General features: G+C 45.1%; 1 protein-coding gene and 1 non-coding gene across 4 annotated transcripts in view; one reads left to right on the top strand and one right to left on the bottom strand.

Annotated features, from left to right (window-relative positions):
- Positions 1-20683, bottom strand: part of Cdk15 (cyclin dependent kinase 15) — a 100259-nt gene that overhangs the window by 69049 nt on the left and 10527 nt on the right. For all 3 annotated transcript variants that reach the window (XR_008220840.1, XM_052749547.1, XM_052749548.1), the window contains 2 exons: positions 10102-10196; positions 9308-9370 (listed from right to left, as the gene is read on the bottom strand). Coding sequence is in view for 2 of the 3 variants with exons in the window: in XM_052749547.1 (XP_052605507.1) it covers positions 9308-9370; positions 10102-10196 (158 nt within the window). In the remaining variant the exon portion in view is untranslated. The remainder of the gene's footprint in view (positions 1-9307; positions 9371-10101; positions 10197-20683) is intronic.
- LOC128118063 (U6 spliceosomal RNA) lies at positions 19403-19509 on the top strand. Its single transcript, XR_008220987.1, has one exon. It is a non-coding gene; the product is annotated as a U6 spliceosomal RNA (small nuclear RNA).

Genomic DNA, 20683 nt, shown 5'->3' with positions numbered 1-20683 from the left:
AAAGGGATTCTGGCCAGGCCTGACATCTTGTTCCTTTCACACTGAAGGAATTGCCCTTCCTTAAAAATCTCAAGTGAAACCTTGAGGTCTCCTTAGGAGCATTTGTAATTGGTTTAGATGTGAAAGATATGATTTTTGCCCACAGATAACCTTGGCATGTCAGGTCAAAGTTGACCTGGAAGTGATAGTTTACAGTTTACAATTGCTGTCTTTTCCCAGGCTCCAATACCAGGAGACCCAACTGGGAAATATATTTTAAATGATCTTAAGAAATAAAGGGGGTGGTAGGATTGCCCAGTGGGTAAAGTGGGAGGAAAGAACTGACTCCACAAAGTTGCCTTGTCTACACACACACACACACACACACACACACACACACACACACGATGTTTACTTTTTAAGTTTGAGAAAAATAAATAAAGGCATCATTGTCTTCATAATTCATTTTTAAAGCCCTAATTCAAAGTTGAAAACAAGGGAAATATATAGTATGTGCTAAAAGGGAAGAGAGCGGGCTAGCTGAGGCGGAGATGGAGACTCTTAGGGAGTCAGTGGGGCGTCTGAATGTAGACATTGTGACATTAGTCACCTCCCACCTTCGATGCTCAGTCCTTTGCCTCGATGCCTCCTCAGGCTCCTCCTGGCACTTGTAAGTGGTGAAGCCCAGGGGCGTTTAGTATGGTATTTCACAGTGCCTTAACATTCTAGCCTTACCAAACCCCTGCACCCACTCGCTCTTCCACACCTCAAGCCAGCTTCTTCTTTCAACAGTTACCATAGAGCCAAATCGGAGGGCGCTTTCGAAATTGATGTCAAGCTAGAGCTTGGGCTCCTCCTTCTAGAACAGTGTCCCACACCCCAGGGTTTGTGGGCGACGAAGTAATCCCATTGAGTTAGTGCCATCTGGGCTAGAAGTCTCTCAAGCCACAACTGGAGTCTTAGTACTTGAGAGGTTGAGACGGGAGGATGACACGTTTGTAAGTTTGAGGGTAACCTGGGCTACATATTAAGACACTGTCTTTAAAAAGGATGAAGAACAGAGTAGAAAACAAAGGAAATGGTATGAAGAAGATAGACCACAGTGGGGTCATCCAAGTCTGAGAAAGGAAGGCCAAGGTCCTCCCACTCCTGATCTACCCCTGAGGCTTGTTTGGTCAGGAGTCAGAAACAAGGCATCCGGGAGATGGCTAAGTCAGCAAAGGGATTCCTGTGCAAGCACGAGGACCCGAGTCCAGAGCCCCAGCACCCTGTGAAGGCTGGGGTGAGGCAGCATGCACCTCAGTGCTGGGCAGGCAAAGGAGGACCCCTGGAGCTCACAGGCAAGCTACTCTAGTCAAATCCTGAGCTCCAGGTTCAGTGAGAAACCCTGTATCCAAAAAGAAAAGGAAGGTGGAGTGTGGTGATTTGAACAAGAACGGTTTCCATAGGCCTGTATATTTGAATGCTTAGTCACCAGGGAGTGGCAAAATTTGAAGGATTAGGAGGTGTGGACTTGTTGGAAGAAGTGTGTCACTGGGGGTGGGCTTTGAGCTTTCAAAAGTCCATGCCAGGTACAGTCTCTCTCTCTCTCTCTCTCTCTCTCTCTCTCTCTCTCTCTCTCTCTCTCTCTCTCTCTCTCTCTCTCTCCTTGTAGATCTGGATGCAGAACTCTCAGCTCCTTCTCCAGCACCATGTCTGCCTGCACGCCACCATGTCCCCACCATGATGATAATGGACTGAACTTCTGAAACTGTAAGCCAGCCTCAATTAAATGTTTTCCTTTATAAGAGTTGCTATGGTCATGGTGTCTCATCACAGCAATAAGACCCTAAGACAGAGCACAATTGAGGATGACATCTGACATCAACCTCTGGCCTCTACACATGCACACACATATGCAAACACCACACACACACACACACACACACACACACACACACACACACACACACAATCAGAAATAGGCTAACTTCACAAGCTCCCTTGCTCATGTCTCAAACTAGCCTGAAGGTGGTTGTTTTTTCCTCCGGTAGCCCATCTCCTGACCACCCTGTGTTTCTTTAACTGAGTTAGTGTCTGTTGTTCTTTTCCTTCTCTTTCTGAAGACACACTAGCACTGCACAGAAATTCCAGCTGTGAGTCACCGCATCCAAGCCTGTCACTCTTCTCTCCTCCCAACCCATCTGCTCGTCACACCGATCCTGCTTGAACACTCTCCAAAGGCTAAGCAGGTGCCTTTTTCTATCCCTTCACAGGAGCTGTGGGATCCTTGCTTCTTGTTCATTACCACACTCTTGAACGGATGCTAGCTTTTCTCCAGCTTCCTCATAACCTCCATTGCTGAAAGGAGGGACTCAGCTGTGGTCATCACTTCCGTGACCCCACGTCAGAACTGTCACCACCTTGGATTCTGAGGGTCCCTTAGATGTTATGCTCCCCCTCCCCTTCTATCTCCCTCCATCCCTCGTTTTACTGTCATCCACTGTACACTCAGCATTCATTCACTGAAGACATGGGCATCTGGATAACCTGTTTCTCATGATGCCCATGTCCAGAGAATAACTCTAGCCAAGCTTCTCGGCGCCTCATGTCTGCGTCTCCACCTTCAGCCACTGGATCGTGTGGAACTGTCCTCTGAAATGCAGCAAGCTCGTGTCCGTTTAAAAAGGCATCTGCATATTTGTTTCATTCATGTTTTCTGTGCTGATCACAATGCCTTTCACTGTGGAAGCCAACGGACAGCTCTCATTCCTACGATCGATCGTGGCGTTGGGCGCTGCTGCCCATGCCTTCCGTCCTGAAGCTCTCTCTTCGTGGTTCCACAATCTCCTAACGTTTCCACCCACCAGTCTCTCTGTCTGTTCATGGATACCACTTCTAATGGTGTCTAGGTTAATGACCATGGAGCTCTGTCCTTCGCCTTCTCTCAGCAGTCTTTTCTTTTTTTTTTTTTTTTTTTTTGGTTTTCGAGACAGGGTTTCTCTGTGTGGTTCTGGTGCCTGTCCTGGATCTCGCTCTGTAGACCAGGCTGGCCTCGAACTCACAGAGATCCGCCTGGCTCTGCCTCCCAAGTGCTGGGATTAAAAGGGTGCGCCACCACCGCCCGTCTCTCTCAGCATTCCTATCGCTACTCTCCATTTTGGCCACTTTACCTCTAATATGGCCTCAGTCAATTACTGTATTCAGATTATTTCAAAATCCTTACCTCCAAATCAAATTTCTCTCTTTACAAATGTGTGTGTGTGTGTGTGTGTGTGTAATGCATGTGTGGGCATGTGAGTATTTGGGTGTGCTCACCTGTGTGTGAATGTGCACACAGAGGCCCGAGGTTGATATTGATATCAGGTGTCTTTCTCTCTAGTTTATTATTTTGTTTTTCTTTATTATGATTCTGTATGGTGTGTGTGTGTGTGTGTGTGTGTGTGTGTGTGTGTGTGTGTGTGTGTGTGCAGGTGCATGTGTGTCATGGTACACCTGTGTCTGTTAGAATACAAACCCTCAAGAATCTGTTCTCTCCTCCACAGTGGGTTCCAGGATCAAATTCAGGTCCTCAGCTTGTGCGGCAAGTGTTTTAACCCACGGAGCCATCCCATCAGCCCTTCCACTTTATTTTTGGGGATGAAGTCTCTTACTGAACCTGAACCCCATTGCTTTGGCTAGACTGACCAGCCAGCAGGCCTCAGGGATTCCCTTGTCTTCAGTTCCCCAGCACTGAGTTCACAGATGCACACCACTGTGCCTGGCTTTTAAAAGGCTGCTGGGGATCTGAACTGGGAGCTTCATGCTTCTTCAGCAAGCACCTTACCTAGTAAATCATCTCGCCAGCCACCAACTCTCCTTTCTGACTTTTAGACTCACATAGTCTGAAGTTCACTTAAACATCCCATGATGCCCTCCTCACTCAGCAGGCTGATATTTATAACTCACTATATCCCTCCAAAATCCATTTTCTTCCTGCTCCTCCCTGACTGAATCCACCACCAGCCAGAAATATTCCTGCTGACTCTTCCTTCACCCATCAATTTGGGCTAATTGATCCCAGACCCAGGCACTTTCCTAGCATCATCTCACATCTGGACACTGCTGCCCTAACCAGTCTCTCTGTCCAGGCTGTAACCCAGCATTTAAGAGTCAGCAGAGGAAGAGAATTTTCAGTGTGTCTGTTGGAGGCAACAGAAAAGGTGAATTTCAAGTCAAGGGAATATAACACACACACACACACACACACACACACACACACACACACACACACACACACACGAGAAACTTCCCTCTTACCCATTTCCCACACAGTCACTAGAGTGAACTACACAGAAAAAAAAAAAATTGAGTTGCTCCCTCCTTGCCTAATGCCATTGGATGACACCAATATACGTATGAAGATGTCACAATGGAGTCCTTTATTTTGTATGCTAACAAAAAAAAATAAACAAATAAAATCATTTGTTGAGTCCCATATGGAGTAGCATTGCACAAAAGAACTTTCATGCTTACTGGAGTCTCATCTTTAACTGCTCCAAATTCCATGAATTAAAAACTCAAAATTTACTGATTAGCTTCAGTTTGGGGGTACCTTTCCCAGCATCCTGATGCTCTCTCATGGCTGCCTCCAGCTGGGGAGTCCATTCCTGCTCCTGCCTTGGACTGGACGACACTTTGCCTCCACAGGAAACAACCCCCCACCAATAAATTATCCTACTTATTAATGTACTGTTAACAAATTTGCAAAGTCTTTACAGTCGAGAATATACTTTTTAATGGTATTTGTTGAGGCAGGATACAAAGACAGGGACAATTATGGAGATACGAGAAGAGAGATAGGAACCCTCAATCTAGAGTTTGATTGAAACCTCTTGCTGGCTGTATGTCATGAATTCCAGCACTGTTGTTATTTATTTCTGCTCTTTGGAGGGAGCTGCCATCCAGCTCCCAAATAAATCACACACAGAGGCTTATTCTTCCTTATAAATGCCCGGCCTTAGCTTGGCTTGTTTCTTGACAGCTTTCCTTCACTTTATTTATTTTTTTTTTCAAGACAGCGTTTCTCTGTGTAGTTTTGCGCCTTTCCTGGAACTTGCTTTGTAGACCAGGCTGGCCTCGAACTCACAGAGATCCACCTGCCTCTGCCTCCCAAGTGCTGGGATTAAAGGCATGCACCACCACCGCCCGGCGCTTTCCTTAACTTTAAATTAGCCCCATCTACCTTTTGCCTCTGGGCTTTTCCCTTTCTTTACTTCTGTAAATCTTACTCTTACTCTATGGCTTGCTGTGTAGCTGGGTGGCTGGCCCTGGAGTCCTCCTCCTTCTCTGTCTACTTCTTTTTCTCCTTCCAGTTTTCTCCTTCTATTTATTCTCTCTGCCTGCCAGCCCCGCCTATCCTTTCTCCTGCCTTGTTATTGGCCATTCAGTTCTTTATTAGACCATCCTGTGTTTTACACAGGCACAGTCACACAGCTTCACAGAGTTAAACAAATGCAACATAAACAAAAGTAATGCACCTTAAAATAATACTCTACAACACAGCACAATTAAGATTTGCTCGTGGTCTTTTTCCTTGTCCTGAAATTCTCTAGAAACATCACTAGAAAGACCCCCACCATGTTGAAAACCTTAGTGGCCCCTGCCTGGTTTCAGCTCATCAAATTATAATACTATTCAATACTATACCTATAAATCCACTTTATAATCTCAATTATCATAAGAGGAAATGGAGATAGCGCTTTTAAAATCCAATACAGATGGGCAGTGGTGGCACACGCCTTTAATCCCAGCACTCAGAAGGCAGAGGCAGGTGGATTTCTGAGTCTGAGGCCAGCCTGGTCTACAGAGTGAGTTCCAGGACAGCCAGAGTTACACACTACTCAAAGAGAAACCCTGTCTGAAACCCACATGCGCGCACGCGCGTGCGCATACTCACATCTTTCAATAAACTCCAACACTGCCTCATGCTGGCTCAACCTGAATCTTTTTTCTGTGGCGAGGACAAGGACCTGGTTTCACCTGAGAGGCAAACCCTAAAATACAGGAACTAACTGTGCTGGTGTGCCACCGCTGTACCGCCTCTGACAGCTGTGATGCCCTTGGCCGTGTCCTTCTTGACATCGCCACCCACTCCTTCTCTTAGCCCCAAGCACAGGACTCCTACCATGAGTCCTCCTCTCTTTCGTGCTCATCGATCATCTGCTCTCAACTTTTACTCCAAACCCCAGGTGCCAGCAGCCCTAAGACCCCGTCCCTCCAGCTCCTCACGGGCCTACTGCTCACTTCCCTGTGGGCAGCCAGCCCCAGGTAGTTGCCATAGCCCTCCCCCTCCCCTCACTTCCTCTCCAGGCCAACTCCTCCCATTTTGGTCAGTTCAGCTATAATCCTGCTGGTCAATAGAGCTCAAAATCAATCGTGCTTGCCTTTCCACACACACACACCCCCGCCCCTCCCCCTCCTCCATTCCTCTTCATGCCCAGCTGGTCACCAAACCCTCCCTGAGCTCTCCTTCCTGGGTCCCACAGCCCTCCTCACTCCTGCCGTCACCGCCACACTTTAAGGCTTTGGAGGTTCTTATCTGGATCCCTGCCACTCCGGTCCTCCCCCCGCACCTCTGCATCACTATGGAGCATTCCAGAAATCCACCCAGACTTAACCCGGGATGAACCAGATCCCTGTGTTTGACATGCGCTGGACTAGTGCACACCAGAAGTTTCCTACTGGAACTCCTGACTCCAGCCCCTGCTTCCTTCTAAATTTTTTTCTACACAATATATTTTGAGCATATTAAACTTCCCCTCCTTCAACTCCACCCCACAGTTAGACGCTTGCGGCCAAGCCTGGAGACCTGAGTTCGAGTCCCATGACCCATATGGTGGAAGGAGAGAACTGACTCCCAGAAGCTGTCCTCTGACCTCCACACCTGTGCCAATGGCATGTGTGTATTCTCACAACCACACACAAAAATTAATAAACAGGCCGGGCGGTGGTGGCGCACGCCTTTAATCCCAGCACTCGGGAGGCAGAGGCCGGCGGATCTCTGTGAGTTCGAGGCCAGCCTGGGCTACCAAGTGAGTTCCAGGAAAGGCGCAAAGCTACACAGAGAAACCCTGTCTCGAAAAACCAAAAAAAAAAAAAAAATTAATAAACAAAATGTAATAAAAATAATTACACTCACTTCTTTGCATAGCTACAGGACCAGGTCTTACTTTTTACTAGAAATTTTAAATTTTTAAATTTTTATTTTATGTGTATGAATGTTTTGCCTTCACGTTTGTCTGTGTACCACTTGCATGCAGTACCCACAGAGACCAGAGAGGGCGGTAGACCCTGTAAAACTGGAGTTAACAGATGGTTATGAGCTGCCATGTGGGTGCTGGGAACCAAACCCAGGTCCTCTGCAAGAGCAGTAAGTGATCTTACCACCGAGTCATGTCTCCAGCCCCTTACTGAGTGTTTTTGTTTTTGTTTAAACAACGTAATAGAGTCCAAGGGCAGGAATAGTGTCTTCCATGTCTTTATCCTTCCCAGCATTTCGGTGTCTGGTATGTGTGTTCCTTGAGCCTCAAAGTCTGTTTCCCTCCAGGCGGTCTATTTAATCAGCCTCTCTGTGTCCCCTTAGCATCCTGCTGACCGCCACACCATGACCCGAGGCTAGACCAGTCTAGAAGCCAATGTCGTCTCTTTAACTTCTCCTGTCAGTTTCCTCCACGCCCTAGTCCACTGTCTGTTCTTCCGACATGTCTGGTAGAGCTCCACATCTGAATCACTCGGAATGTCCACCTTTCCCACTCTTTCCTGCAACTGTTAAGAACCACCATTTTTAGGAAGGAAAGGTGGTGTTGCCCAGAGGTGGCTCAGTGCGCAAGAGCACGGGCTGCTCTTGCAGAGGACAGGGTTTGGGCACCCAGTTACTGAACAACAGCTCACAACATCTGTAATTCCAAGACCAGGGGATCCGATTCCCCTTTTTGGCTTCTGTAGGCGATGGTACTCATGTATGCGCATGATACAATTGAAAAAATAGTAAATATTTTAGAACAACAATAATAAACACCCCACAAAATACAGTCATGCAATTTAATATGGTTTGTCCTCATGAGGGTCCTTGACAGTACTATACATTCCATGTTTTTTTTTCCTTGTTTCCCTGACCTCCCCAACCCTCAATTTATTTATTTATTTATTTATTTATTTATTTATTTATTTTTGTGGTGGTGTGGAGACTAGGTCTCTGGGTCTCACTCTATAGCCCAGGTTGGTCTCGAACTCAAGCTGCTCCAGCTTCCACTTGACGAATGCTGGGCTACAGGCATACACTGGCGCACAGCTTCTCTCTGTCTAGTTCTCCAGCCTGTCCCCACACCACTATTTAATTTTTATTACTCCTCAGCACTCCTTGTCCTCAAACCTTCTTCTTAAATGTTTGCTTCTACCGTCAGGCTCTCTCTACTTACTAAGGATCCCCCAGAATTCCTTGTTCACATAGCCAGGCACTGAACACCATGCTTCTAACTTCCAGTAAAGTCCATACTGCACTTTAAAATCTTTCAAAATAAGAAACACAAACTCCTAGTTACAGACTCACTAGAACTCAGTGCAGCACTAAGTACTCAATATATATTTCTTTAATAAATGAACACACAAATAAATATTAGTTATAATGAATAGCCACATCAAATGCAACTCTCACAGAGTTATTTTTAAGAGTGGATCATTTCCTTGATGCCAATAAAACCCTGGGGAATGAGAAGTTTGAAATACAAATGGTTTCTAAAATACATCGTGTATAGAGCTGCAGCTAGGTAAGGGTTTGTGATTTCTACTCGGACGCACAAGAAAACGGCAGTTAGTCTTGTGTGTTCTGTAGGATCTGCTAGGACGGGCATTGCACACTTCATCACAGGCTGCTGCAGCCTGCCATGAAAAAGGTCTATTTTATGATGACCTCACTTCACTTCTCTCTTTTCAATATACTTATATTTAATTGATCAATTACATGGAAAGACATGCTGTTGGGTTAGGCTGTCCAGCTCCACATCTTTATATCTTGAGGAAAACTATTTTTCCTAGAATACTCATGATATCTATCTTCTTTTGGTTTGCTTAGCCGTTGTGAGACAGGGTCTCATACTGTAGACTAGGCAACCTAGAACTCACTAGGTAGACCATGCTGGCCTTGAACTCACCGTAATCCTTTTGCCTCAGTCTCCAGAGCATTAGGACTAAAGGCATAAACCACCATATCCCGTCTTTTATTGTATCATGGACTTCACTCTGTGGTGGTTGTCTGTTTCCAGATGCTTCTGCTCTGGCCAGAGGAGAGCCTGACTCTTACAGTACTCACCCTGACGTTGTGTGGATGAAGCCCTCCGGGATGCCGAGACATGTACTGCGCCAGGTCTGTGTGCTAAACAAAACAGCAGAGAAAGAGAGGGCAGAGGAGGTCAGTGGTCAATATCTTAAATCACACCATGGACCTGAGGAGGTACAACAAAAATACGGATGCTTTAGACCGACGTGTAAAAGGAGTTTAGTCAGATTTTTCTGAGACCCCATTCTTAAGGGCAGACATCGTGTGTCTTTCTAGCTGGCTGCTGGTACAAGGGAGCCTGTTTCTTGGCCCAGAGACAATCATGAATGTGACTGGTTCTGAATACAGCAAAGGAAACTTTCACTTTCTAAGTGTCCTTGAAGGCAGGTCAAGCACACTTACCTCAGGATTTCTTTCTGTTCATTTGAATATTTTTTTTCCCTTTCAAAAGTACAAACTGAGTTATTCTTTAGTACGCTTATATACGGCCTTTAAATATCTTGTGTTTTATCTCTATCCATTTAGTCAAAGAAACAAAATCAGGTCCTATTAGTAATTAAAATAGCCTTTAGAGAGTGCAAAGCTTTGTGAGAAGGCAATTGTAAACCCTGGTGTGTTACTGGTGGCTAGGGGGACGGGACAGACTGCATCCAGGTAGAGAAGTAGGAATAACTGTCAGCGAGAGCAGCACGGCCCTGCTCAGCACAAGGATCCATCATACCTTCCACACCATAATGAAAGTTTTATTGTGCCATAAAATATTAACAGAATCATTATACAAGCACCAGGCTTTTTCCTCCTGTGCTGTAAAAGTCTGGAGCACTCACCATGTATTCAAACACGAACGTCAGAGTCTCTTTGGTGTGAACAATGTCGTGCAGAAGGACAATATTGGCGTGCTTCAGACCCTTCAGTAGAGAGGCTAGAAAGAGTTAAACAAGATATTACATCAATCACTGATAAGAAAGTGCCCCCTTTCAACCTATTAAGCACACTTTTTTTTTTTTTAAACACTTCAAATCAAGCAATCTTGGGTTTTTACTGCTGGGAATGAGTCTCTTATGGAAGAATATTTGAAATGGCAAAGGACCTTTATTGTTTTAAAAATGGTGAACCGTGACATTTCCACAACCGCCCCCTCTGGCAGGCTCGGTGGTTGCACACGGTGCTTCCATCCATCTCATCAATCTCCTCTGAGCACTTTGTGAGGCTCTCCTCTGGGATTCTCATCATCCCAGATGCAGAGCTAGAGGAACCTGGGCTCAGGGACACACAGGCCATCGGAGAAGCAGGGAACTGACTGCCCACCTCTTAGAGCAGGAGTTTGCAACCAGTGGCCAGGCGCTGAAAGGCAAAGCCCAGCCAGGGACCAACGAGGCTGATAGATGTAGTGGGAGGAAGGGACAGTCGTGTGGGGTAAAGAATAGTGGTAACCTGTACAGCACAGAAGGGCTGTTTCCTTTTTCTTTCTTTTTATTTATTCTTTGTGTCTTTCACATCATGCATCTTGATCCCATTCATTTCTGTCCCTTCTTAGCCATCCTCTGCCTTCGTAACCTTTCCCCACAACCAAATAAAATAAAATCTAAGAGAAAAAAAGGAAAAGTGAATCTCATCATGGAAGCTGTGGTTGACACAGTGAGTCACACAGTAAACCCTTTTATCCATAGGTCGTTACTTGCAAGTGTTCATTGCAAAGAGTCCTTGGTCTGGTTCTTGGGGAGTATTGTAAACCCCCTCTGTGAAAACGCAAACTCGAAAGAGAGCTCTGAGCTTGAGAAGCCTGGGGAACAGGAGTGCTCACAGCTGTCTCCTGCCTGTTCAGTGACAGATCATTGTTAGATTTCTAAAAGCAGCTTTTTTTGTTTATTTTTACTTATTATTTATTTTAATTAATGAATTAATTAACTGGTACTGGGGATCAAGCCCAGGGTCGTGCCTCAGGCATTTTACCAGTGACCTGCTCTCATTGTTAACCCCAAAAAGGCACCCAATTAAAAGAGAGAGATTGCCATGAAAGGCCAGGAGAGGCTGTCTTTGGGAGTTTCAGAGAGATGGAAGCCCCACGACTTCAGAAGGACGAGAACAAAACAGGTATAAAGAGATGATGAGTCCAAGTCCAAAGAGACAGTGTCCTTAAGACTACAGATGGTGCCTGGCATGACGGATCATGACTGCAATGCCAGCATTCAGTCGACTGAGGCTGGAGGATTACTTCAAATTCAAGGGCAGCCTGGGCTACAGAGGGAGACCCAGCCTCAACAACAAACCAACCAACCAGGAAACAGCAAACAAATAAACAAAAGACTTAAAAGAATGGAACAATATAAAACTCAAATCACAAATATCAATGTATGTGTTTATAGGACATAAAAGTAGAGGCAGGAGTATAAGGAGGGAAGAAACGCTCTAGAGAGAGAGAAAAGGAGATGGCAAAAGGGTGTGGGAGCAGAAAGACAAAATAGCACGTATTTTCTCTCACACGCAGCGTCAAGATTTAAAAACATAGAGGACTTGGCAGATGGCTCAGTGGGTAAAGTTCCTGCCACGCAAGTATGAGGACTGAAACTCAGATGCCCAGCACTCACAGAAAAGCCAGGAGGTGGGCAAAGGGGATCTCTGGGGCAAAGTGCCTCTACAGACCAGCTGAATCAGTAAGAACAGGGTCAGTGAGAGACCCTGCCTCCCTAAGTACTGTGGAGAGAAACTGAGGAGGATAGCTCATGCCAGCTCCTGGTCATGTGTGGAACCAATACATACGTATGCATGTGCCTGCAAATATACATACATACAGATGTATGTATATTCAGACCAGGGACTGTTTGGTGGGAAGAAAGGGATAGGTGATGGCTCAGAGGTTAAGAGCACTGGCTGCTCTCCTCTTCCAGAGGTCCTGAGTTCAATTCTCAGCAACCACAAGGTGACTCACAACACCTGCACAACAGAAGAGGATCCAACGCCCTCTTCTGGTGTGCAGGTGTATGTGCAGTCAAAGCACTCATACATAAAACACGTAAGCAAATAAACCTTTAAAAAAAAAAAAAGGAAAATAGTATATTTGGGGGGAAAAACCCCTCAAAATCAGTGTTCCATTTTGTGCCTATACTTCTACCTGATGAGTCTCCTGCACCATCTCTTTCCTACTGAAGGGTTCTGAAGACTGAGAACAAACTCAGAGCTGTGGAGATGGCTTAGTGGGTGAGAGCTTGTTGCACAGACGTGAGCACCTGGGTTTGCATCCCCAGAACCCAGGGAAAAGCTGGGTGCAGCTCTGCAGGCCTGTAATCCCAGCACTGGGGGGAGGGCTGAGGCAAAGGATCCCAGGGACTCATGGGCCGGCCTAGCAATCAGTGTGCTCCAGGTTCAGTGGAAGACCCTGTGGCAACAAGTAAGGTGAAGAAGCCATTGAGGAAGACACCCAACATCAGTCTCTGGCCTCCACACACCCAACTGCACACGTACAAGCATGTGTGTATGCACATACGTCCACCTCTCCCTTCCCCAAATAAACTCAAGTGTTCTCTGCGATCGGGAACACACCTCTTCCCTCAGGAAGCTGTCCTGTTGTGCTTGTTACTGTGTTTGCCTCCTCATGGTCAGTTTTCCCTCTAGTCACCATCTAATCACCATCTTTCCTGATTTTTCTTCAGAAAGCCAACATTTCTCTTAGTCCATTCCCTTCTAATTGAGCTACCCTGCCTTTCCCCAAGAGTGGCCGTGGGACCTGCCTAGTTTCTGTGATGACTGGTTCAGAGACAGGCAAAGCAGGCTCGTGAAGCCCTCCTTCGCTGTGCCCACAGGGTCCTTATGGACTAAATCTATTATTTCACTTTTAACAGTGAATTCATTTTGTCAATATGAGGATCAGTTTCACAGCCTCTGTTTAATCTCTCTAGGCCCAGACCGATGTCTGCACAGGAACAGAGTGACTTTCTCTGTCTTTTGGATGCCACCACACCACCTTGGGGTACAATCAGTCTGCCACTTAGCCTAGAGTAAGCAGTTAATTTATCAAGGATCTATACTGAGTACAGATCTTATATAGTATCTTAAGGGAGAGCTGTTGGGGAGCCAGGAGCAGCCCTCATGAATCCTGACTCTGTCACTTTAATCGTTCAGTGAGCTGTGGAGAATTTCCCACCTTATGGAGAGAGACACCATCTTTCCTGACTTCATTTCACAAGACATTGTGAATGGACTCAGACCCTGTTCCTAAAACCCTTGCTAAATTAAATGGCAAGTGTTACAGAGATGCAAATTACATTTCATATCTTCACACCAGCTTCCCACTCTTCCTTTCACGGTGAGCCCATTAAAACCCCACTCCTGGTCATAAAGTCTAATTTTTGGTATGTTTCTGCTAGAGTTTCCAGTACCTCCCATGTTTATCGCAATGATTTCTGGCCACCTGCTGAGGACACTCGCATTTTTATTTATAAATAATTTCATAATATTCTGTTTCTCTACACATACACATGTACAGGATGACCTGTCTACATCAAAATTAGGTTTGTGGGGATGGAAGTGTAGCTGAGTGCCAGCCAGCCTAGTATGTGCAAGGCCTTGGATTCCATCCGTAACACTACACACAAAACTAAATTTCCCCCCCAAAGGATATGGAAAAACATTACTAAGAAAATTAAAATATTTTAATTAATTAAGTTACTATTTATGTATTTATTTTGAGACCAGGTCTCATAATCCTGCCTGTCATGGAACTCAATGTGTAGGCCAGGCTGGCCTCAGACTTGTAGTGATTCTCCTGCCTCAGTCTCTCAAGTTTTTAGACTGCAGATACCTGCTAACACACACATTTTTAATTTCATTTTTTGATGTAATTTTGTCCTTACATAATTATATTTCTAAAATTCCTCAGGCTGACTTTAAAAATCATGGTGGCATGTTTTATTAATCACAACGGCTTCAAAACAATCATTTGCTAAGACTAAGACTCTCAAAAATACGTCCTTGGATGAGGCTTTCTGCTTTACTTCTGTCATTTCCTCAATAATCTCGGTTTTTCAGGAATGGGGAAAAGTGTCCCTCTGTCATTTCTCTGCTGTGGATTCATTTGTTCTATCCATCTTATCTCCAGTTCACAATACCTTTGCAGAAGGTAAAGTCATTCGTCCGTCCTCTTATGTAATGTTAACACTCTTGCAAACAGCAGTTCCTCTCAACTTGTTTTTTCATGCCCTGCACCAGTCTGAAATCTGCCGTCAATTCTGTAAACCATGTCAGGTCCCTCACTTCCTTCCATATTGTTGACTGCCCTCCTGGGCCGGGCCATGCTGATACCTTGGCTGAACTGCTGCAAAGGCCCCCGAGTCAACTCCCCATTCATCTGTCCTGCGGACTCTTCCTTCTGGAACAGTCTGAAACTGTGATTCTCTCCAGGAAAAATCTAAACAAATCCTTTCTGATCCCCAACCCCTATAGTGACCTCCCAGCTCACTCAACAAAAGCCAAAGGACTTGCAATGGCCTGCCCAGTCTCCCTTCTCCCCCAACCCCACTCCATCCCTTCATTAGCTCCTGTCTCCTACAACTCTCACTCCCTGGCTCTGGTCACAATGGTCTCTTAAAGGACACTTGCATTTTCCAACACTGCCCACCCCACCCCTACTCTTATGATGATCCTTGTCTCCACCCACAATTCTCTTTTCTCCCCTCTTTGAATGCTTCCTCCCTCCCTCTCTTTAGGACTCTGATCAACAGTATATATAAAGTATGGGCTTCCCTGTTCATTGCAGATGAGATCACAGCCTTCCACCTCATCTCATCCCAGTGAGCCTCTGTTCCTCATCCCTGTTATCTTCTCCTCCATAGCGCTCACCACTGCCTGTCATTAGATATACATATATCTGATACATATATGTGTGTGTGTGTATGTATATATATACACATACACACACACTTATACACACACACACACACAAACGTGCTTGTCAATCTCCCCTTATGAACATAAGCTTCATGAAGATCAGCCACTCTTGCCTTTTCTGCTTATTGAATCCTTGATGTTCATTAAAACAATGTCTAAAAGCTCCTTCCTGTTGAATTTGTGATCACGTCTTCCATAGTACCATTCATATGTGTAGAGTTGAATAGCAGTGTTTCTGTTGAAGATGCTTTGGTGTCTTGCTCCTTTTAGGCACCTTCCTCACCTAGATAAAAAACGTTCCATCTCCTGGTCCCTTTTACTCCTGTTTTTCCAGTGCCCCAGGATACTGAGAAAGCCATACGGGAATGGAATTTTACTAGTAACTAACAGGGGATTTACATGAAAGCAGGAGATGGTTTAAGTCTTTAGCTCACGGAATTGCTGGCATGTGATTGGGTCCCTACACCAGAGGGTCAAACATGCCTGGCCTCCAGGGAAGTATGGGAAGGAAACTCAGAGAGGAAAGCCTTTCTTTCTTCTCTTTTGAGGACTCTGTAGTTCTTACAGTAGGATGTGGGGTCTGGTCTGAAGACTCAAGGGTACAAAAGTCAACCGAGAAAGAGGGAAAGATACTGAAATCCAGATGCTGATTCTGGGAATTTCACAGCTTTCAAGTTAAGAGGGATGTGGTGACTCTTGCTTGTAATCCCAGCACTTAGAAGATGGTTCCAGGTAGGAAGATCAGGAGTTCAAAGTCATCCTCAGCTACATAGTAAGGTCAAGGCCAGTCTTGGCTACATGAGACCCTGTCTCAAAACAAAACAGTCTCATGTAATCAAATACTTCTGTTTTTCTTCAAGGAAAAGACACAGAGATAAACGGAACTCTAGTAACGGTGATGATGACAGCTAACACTCCTAGATTATTTAAGATATACCAGGCATTGGTGTAAGAATTTCATAGACCGTAACTTGATTTGATTATAAAAACACCAGGAAATCAAATAAGAAACATGAATAAGACAACTAATGCAAAGAAAAAACGGTCAACGCTGATCTTTATTCAGCATAAAAGATAGCTAATCATTTAGATACACTATAATGTGAGATATTTACTAATTCAGGGAAAATATATCCATCTCACAATGGCATCCAGATACTTTATTGGTTTTCTTTATTTTATTGTGATCTGCAGTTGAGTGATTTTTTTCAGGAAAATTGATGTTTTGCCAGCACAGTGGTTCATGATATTTCAATATTACTCTGCATTATTCTATTTAGTTTAGGAAAAGATGTAAAAGATAATAGTCACAGGTAGGAGAAGCCTGTCTCCCAAGGTCCTAGAGTATGTCTGTAGCAGAATATGTTAAGGTGTGTTACCTTGGTTCATGTTGCATTTGTTTAACGCTGTAAAGCTGTGTTACTGTGCCTGTGTGAAACACCTGATGGTCTAATGAAGAACTGGCCAATAGCGAGGCAGGAGAGAGGGTAGGCGGGGCTGGCAGGCAGAGAGGATAAATAGAGGGAGAAATCTGGGAGGAAGGAGTTAGGTTCTAGGAGCCGGAGAAGGAGGAGGACTCCAGAGGCCAGCCACCCAGCCATCCAGCCACCCAGCCACCCAGCCACCCAGCCACCCAGCCACCCAGCAAGCCCCGGAGTAAGAAAAACAAAGAAAGGTATACAGGAACAGAGAAAGATAAAAGTCCAGAGGCAAAAGATAGACGGGTTAATTTAAGGAAATCTGGCTAAAAACTAAGCCAAGCTAAGACCGGGCATTCATAATTAGGAATAAGCCTCCGCGTGTGATTTATTTGGGAGCTGGGTGGTGGGCCCCCAAAAGACCAAAGACAAACCAACAGCATATATCTGCATATCCTGGTAACCAAGGCTCTCTCAACCCTATAGGCTATTTGAGGACATAGACTGACCCCAACCATGACTTTTGCATTTCCAGCACTAACACAGGCCTGGCACGTGGTGCTCAATAAATGTTTGAGAATCAATAAAGACTCAGCCACTTCTAGTGAGTCTATGTAGGAGTCAATAATAGAGCCCACCCCAACTCTAATAGACACTGAACAATAAAGGATTTGCAATCCCTGATGGTACATTTTCTTTGGCCTAAGAACCACAAACCAGGCCGGGCGGTGGTGGCGCACGCCTTTAATCCCAGCACTCGGGAGGCAGAGCCAGGCGGATCTCTGTGAGTTTGAGGTCAGCCTGGGCTACCGAGTGAGTTCCAGGACACTTAGAAGTTAAAACCCCATCACATTGTACCCTCCGGTGCAGTAGTGCCATACCTTTCTGAGGGGTAACCAGTCACTTCAGGCTTGGCTTTGAGGCCTGCTCCACAGAAAGGAATTCATATCTGGTGCTATAAACCCCATCAGAAGTCTGGGACTCAGGTCTTAGGCCCAACTGGGAAAGCTTTTTTTGCTAAGTGACCATGATATGCCTATTATAGTGCCTTTGAATGTTTCTGTTTATATCCATAGACTAATGATGCTGTCAGCTTTGAGCAGAGAGGCTGTGTGTGTGTGTGTGTGTGTGTGTGTGTGTGTGTGTGTGTGTGTGTGTGTGTATTGGGCAAGAGTTACTGAAGAGACTCATAACTGGTCAAAGTACTAAGAATAAATGCCTATTGAATGCTCATCCCTAAATAAGACATCTATATCACCCCCTCCAAGGCTCAAAGAACTGAAAGAAAAAGAGAAGGGAAATATTGTAAAAGCTGGAAGAAGAGGTAGAGTGTTGTGGAATACTGTCTTCAGGGCATGACATGGCCATTGCCCCTGAACTCTCAGTCTGTGCAACAGCCTGAAAAAGATTGGATCTATCAACATTCCATTATGGGGGAGAGAAGCTTACAAGTCCCCCAACCTACCTCCCTGAGGATCTATAGGTAATTAATAGTTGCTAAGGGACAAAGGTATCTCTTTTCTGGTATGACCACTAGTAATTTGCTCATATTCCTGTAAGTAACCCTAATTAAACCCATTAGTTTACACCACACAAAATAAAATGAAAGTAGAGAGCATGGTGGGGGGGTGGAGGATGGGGGGTCTGGGGGTATGTGGGAGGGTGCAAGAAATACTCATGGGATGAATACGATTGAAATATATCATGTATGAAAAGTCATAATGCAACCCATTCTTGTGTATAGTTAATACATGCTAATTACAGCTCTTTTAAGACCAGTGAGATGCCTCAGTGGATAAGGGTGCTTTGCCACACAAGCCTGGCTATCCGAGTTTAATCCCTGGAACCCGTGTGAAGAAAAATGATGGTACAAAGTTGTCTTCTGACCTCCTTATAGGCATCGTGGTACAGCTTTGAGTGTGCATGCCTGAACACACACACACACACACACACACACACACACACACACACACACACACTAATAATAATAATAATCATACATTTTTAGAAATATCCCTCTCTTATATTTTTGGTTGTGAGCCTAGTCTTTAACGGCTGAGCCATCTCTCCAGCCCAAAATATCCCTCTCATATGCCATTACCCTGGGGTTATTTCTCATAAGGCTGTACCTATGCAACGAATATGTTTTGTCCTTGATGTGATCAGGTTGTACTCAGACAGAATTCCTGTCAGCCAGGCAGGCGTGCCCTCATCCATCTGTGGCAATAGCTGACTCAAGATTCTAGCCAGACTCTGCTGATCTTATCGGATGACCCCTAGCATGGCTCCTGAACCTCTTTTCGGCGAACTTTCTCACAAATAGATTAGAAGTAATTACTCTACAATGATCGCGAAGGGTTTTCAGCTGCAACTGTTTCTAATTTAAACACTGCCGTTGCGGGTTCTGTAGGATGAACGGGAGAACTGCTGACCTCACACTATCGGATTATTTCCCGGAGTCTTACTTCTGAGTTTGCTTGATTTTTACACAGAAAGCACCACAGAGCAGAGTTCTGTTGTCCACTTTCACTCTTGCTGAGGGAGATGCTTCAATCAAGCAAGCATTTGCGGTTTTATGTAGTAGAGAGAATTTAAATGTAACAGACATTAGTTCTAATACTGAAGACCCTGGTGACCCCAGACAAATTATCCGGTCTCTCTGAGGCTCAGACTCCTTCATTTCTACAACAACCAACAACAATACCATATTGTGCTTCCGGGTGTTAGTATAAGGGGCTGACAGAGACCATGGGAGAGGGAGGCATGTCACCTTCCTGCTTCTCAGAAAAGAGTGTACATATGACTTCTTCCTTAAGAAAACCCTCTAGTGCTCGCTTGGGCAGCACATACACTAAAATTGGAATAATACAGAGAAGATTAGCACGGCCCCTGAGCAAGGAGGACAAGCAAATTTGTGAAGCATCCCATATTTTTATGAGGGGGGCATTTCGGGGTCAAGGAGACACCTAGTGCCAGGGAAACTCCAGAAAGCTGACCCCAGCTAAGACCCCTAGCAATAGTGGAGAGGGTGTCTGAACTGGCCGTCTACTGTAATCAGGTTGGTGACTATCCTAATTGTCATCAGAGAGCCTTCATCCAGGAACTGATGGAGGCAGATGCAGAGATCCACAGCCAAGCACTGGGCTGAGCTCCGGAGGAGAGGGAGGAAGGATTGTACGAGCCAGGGTGTGTGTGTGTGTGTGTGTGTGTGTGTGTGTGTGTGAAGGTCATCATAAGGGAACCCACAGAAACAACTAACCTGGGCTCATAGGAGCTCACAGACTGGACCGACAGCTAGGGAGCCTGCATGAGACTGATCTAGGCCCTCTGCATGTGGGATACAGTTGTGTAGCTTGGTCTATTTGTGGAGCCCCTAGCAGTGGGATCAGAGTCTGTTTCTAACACTTGAGCTGGCTTTTGGGACCCTATTCCTCACACTGGTTCACCTCGCCCAGCCTTAATACAAAGGGAGGAGCTTAGTCCCACCTCAACTTGATATATCATGCTTTGTTGACACCCAAGGGAGGCCTGCCCCTTTCTGAACAGAAACAGAGGAGGAGTGGATGAGAGTGGGGGCAGAGGGGAGGCAGGAGAGGGAACAGGAGAAGAGGAGAGAGCAGAAATTTCTGTCAGGATATAAAATAAATTTTAAAAAATTAATTAATAAGAAATTAAAAAAAAACCCACTGTAGACAGGCAGAAGGTTCAAACCATAGCTGGCTATTTTAAGAAAGGTGTTTAAAATAAGATCCATTCTTAGGGTGCCAATATAGATTTCAATAAAACTAAGTTACATTCATATAAAATCCATAAAAGCCAACCCACTCCAAGTATTTTCTCCCAGTTATAAAAGTGAACATTTGAAATGTGATTCTGGGCCAATAATAAAAAACTCTAATTTGCTACAAAAGCCTCCAATCTTTTACCTTTTATCTTTTTTTCTTCCACTTTGTTTTGTTTGAGACAGGGATTCACAATGTAGCCCTGGTTTGCCCAGAACTGGCTATGTAGACTATGCTGGCCTTGAACTTACCTTCCTGCCTCTGCCCCCTGAGTTTGGAGATATCCAGCTCTTCCATCTTTTAATTAGCAAAAGGATGAAGATAGT

The sequence above is a fragment of the Peromyscus californicus genome, unplaced genomic scaffold (assembly GCF_007827085.1).
Source record: "Peromyscus californicus insignis strain IS unplaced genomic scaffold, ASM782708v3 Scaffold_21__1_contigs__length_65335640, whole genome shotgun sequence".
Taxonomy (NCBI): domain Eukaryota; kingdom Metazoa; phylum Chordata; class Mammalia; order Rodentia; family Cricetidae; genus Peromyscus; species Peromyscus californicus.
This window is presented reverse-complemented; position numbering and strand designations above follow the sequence as displayed.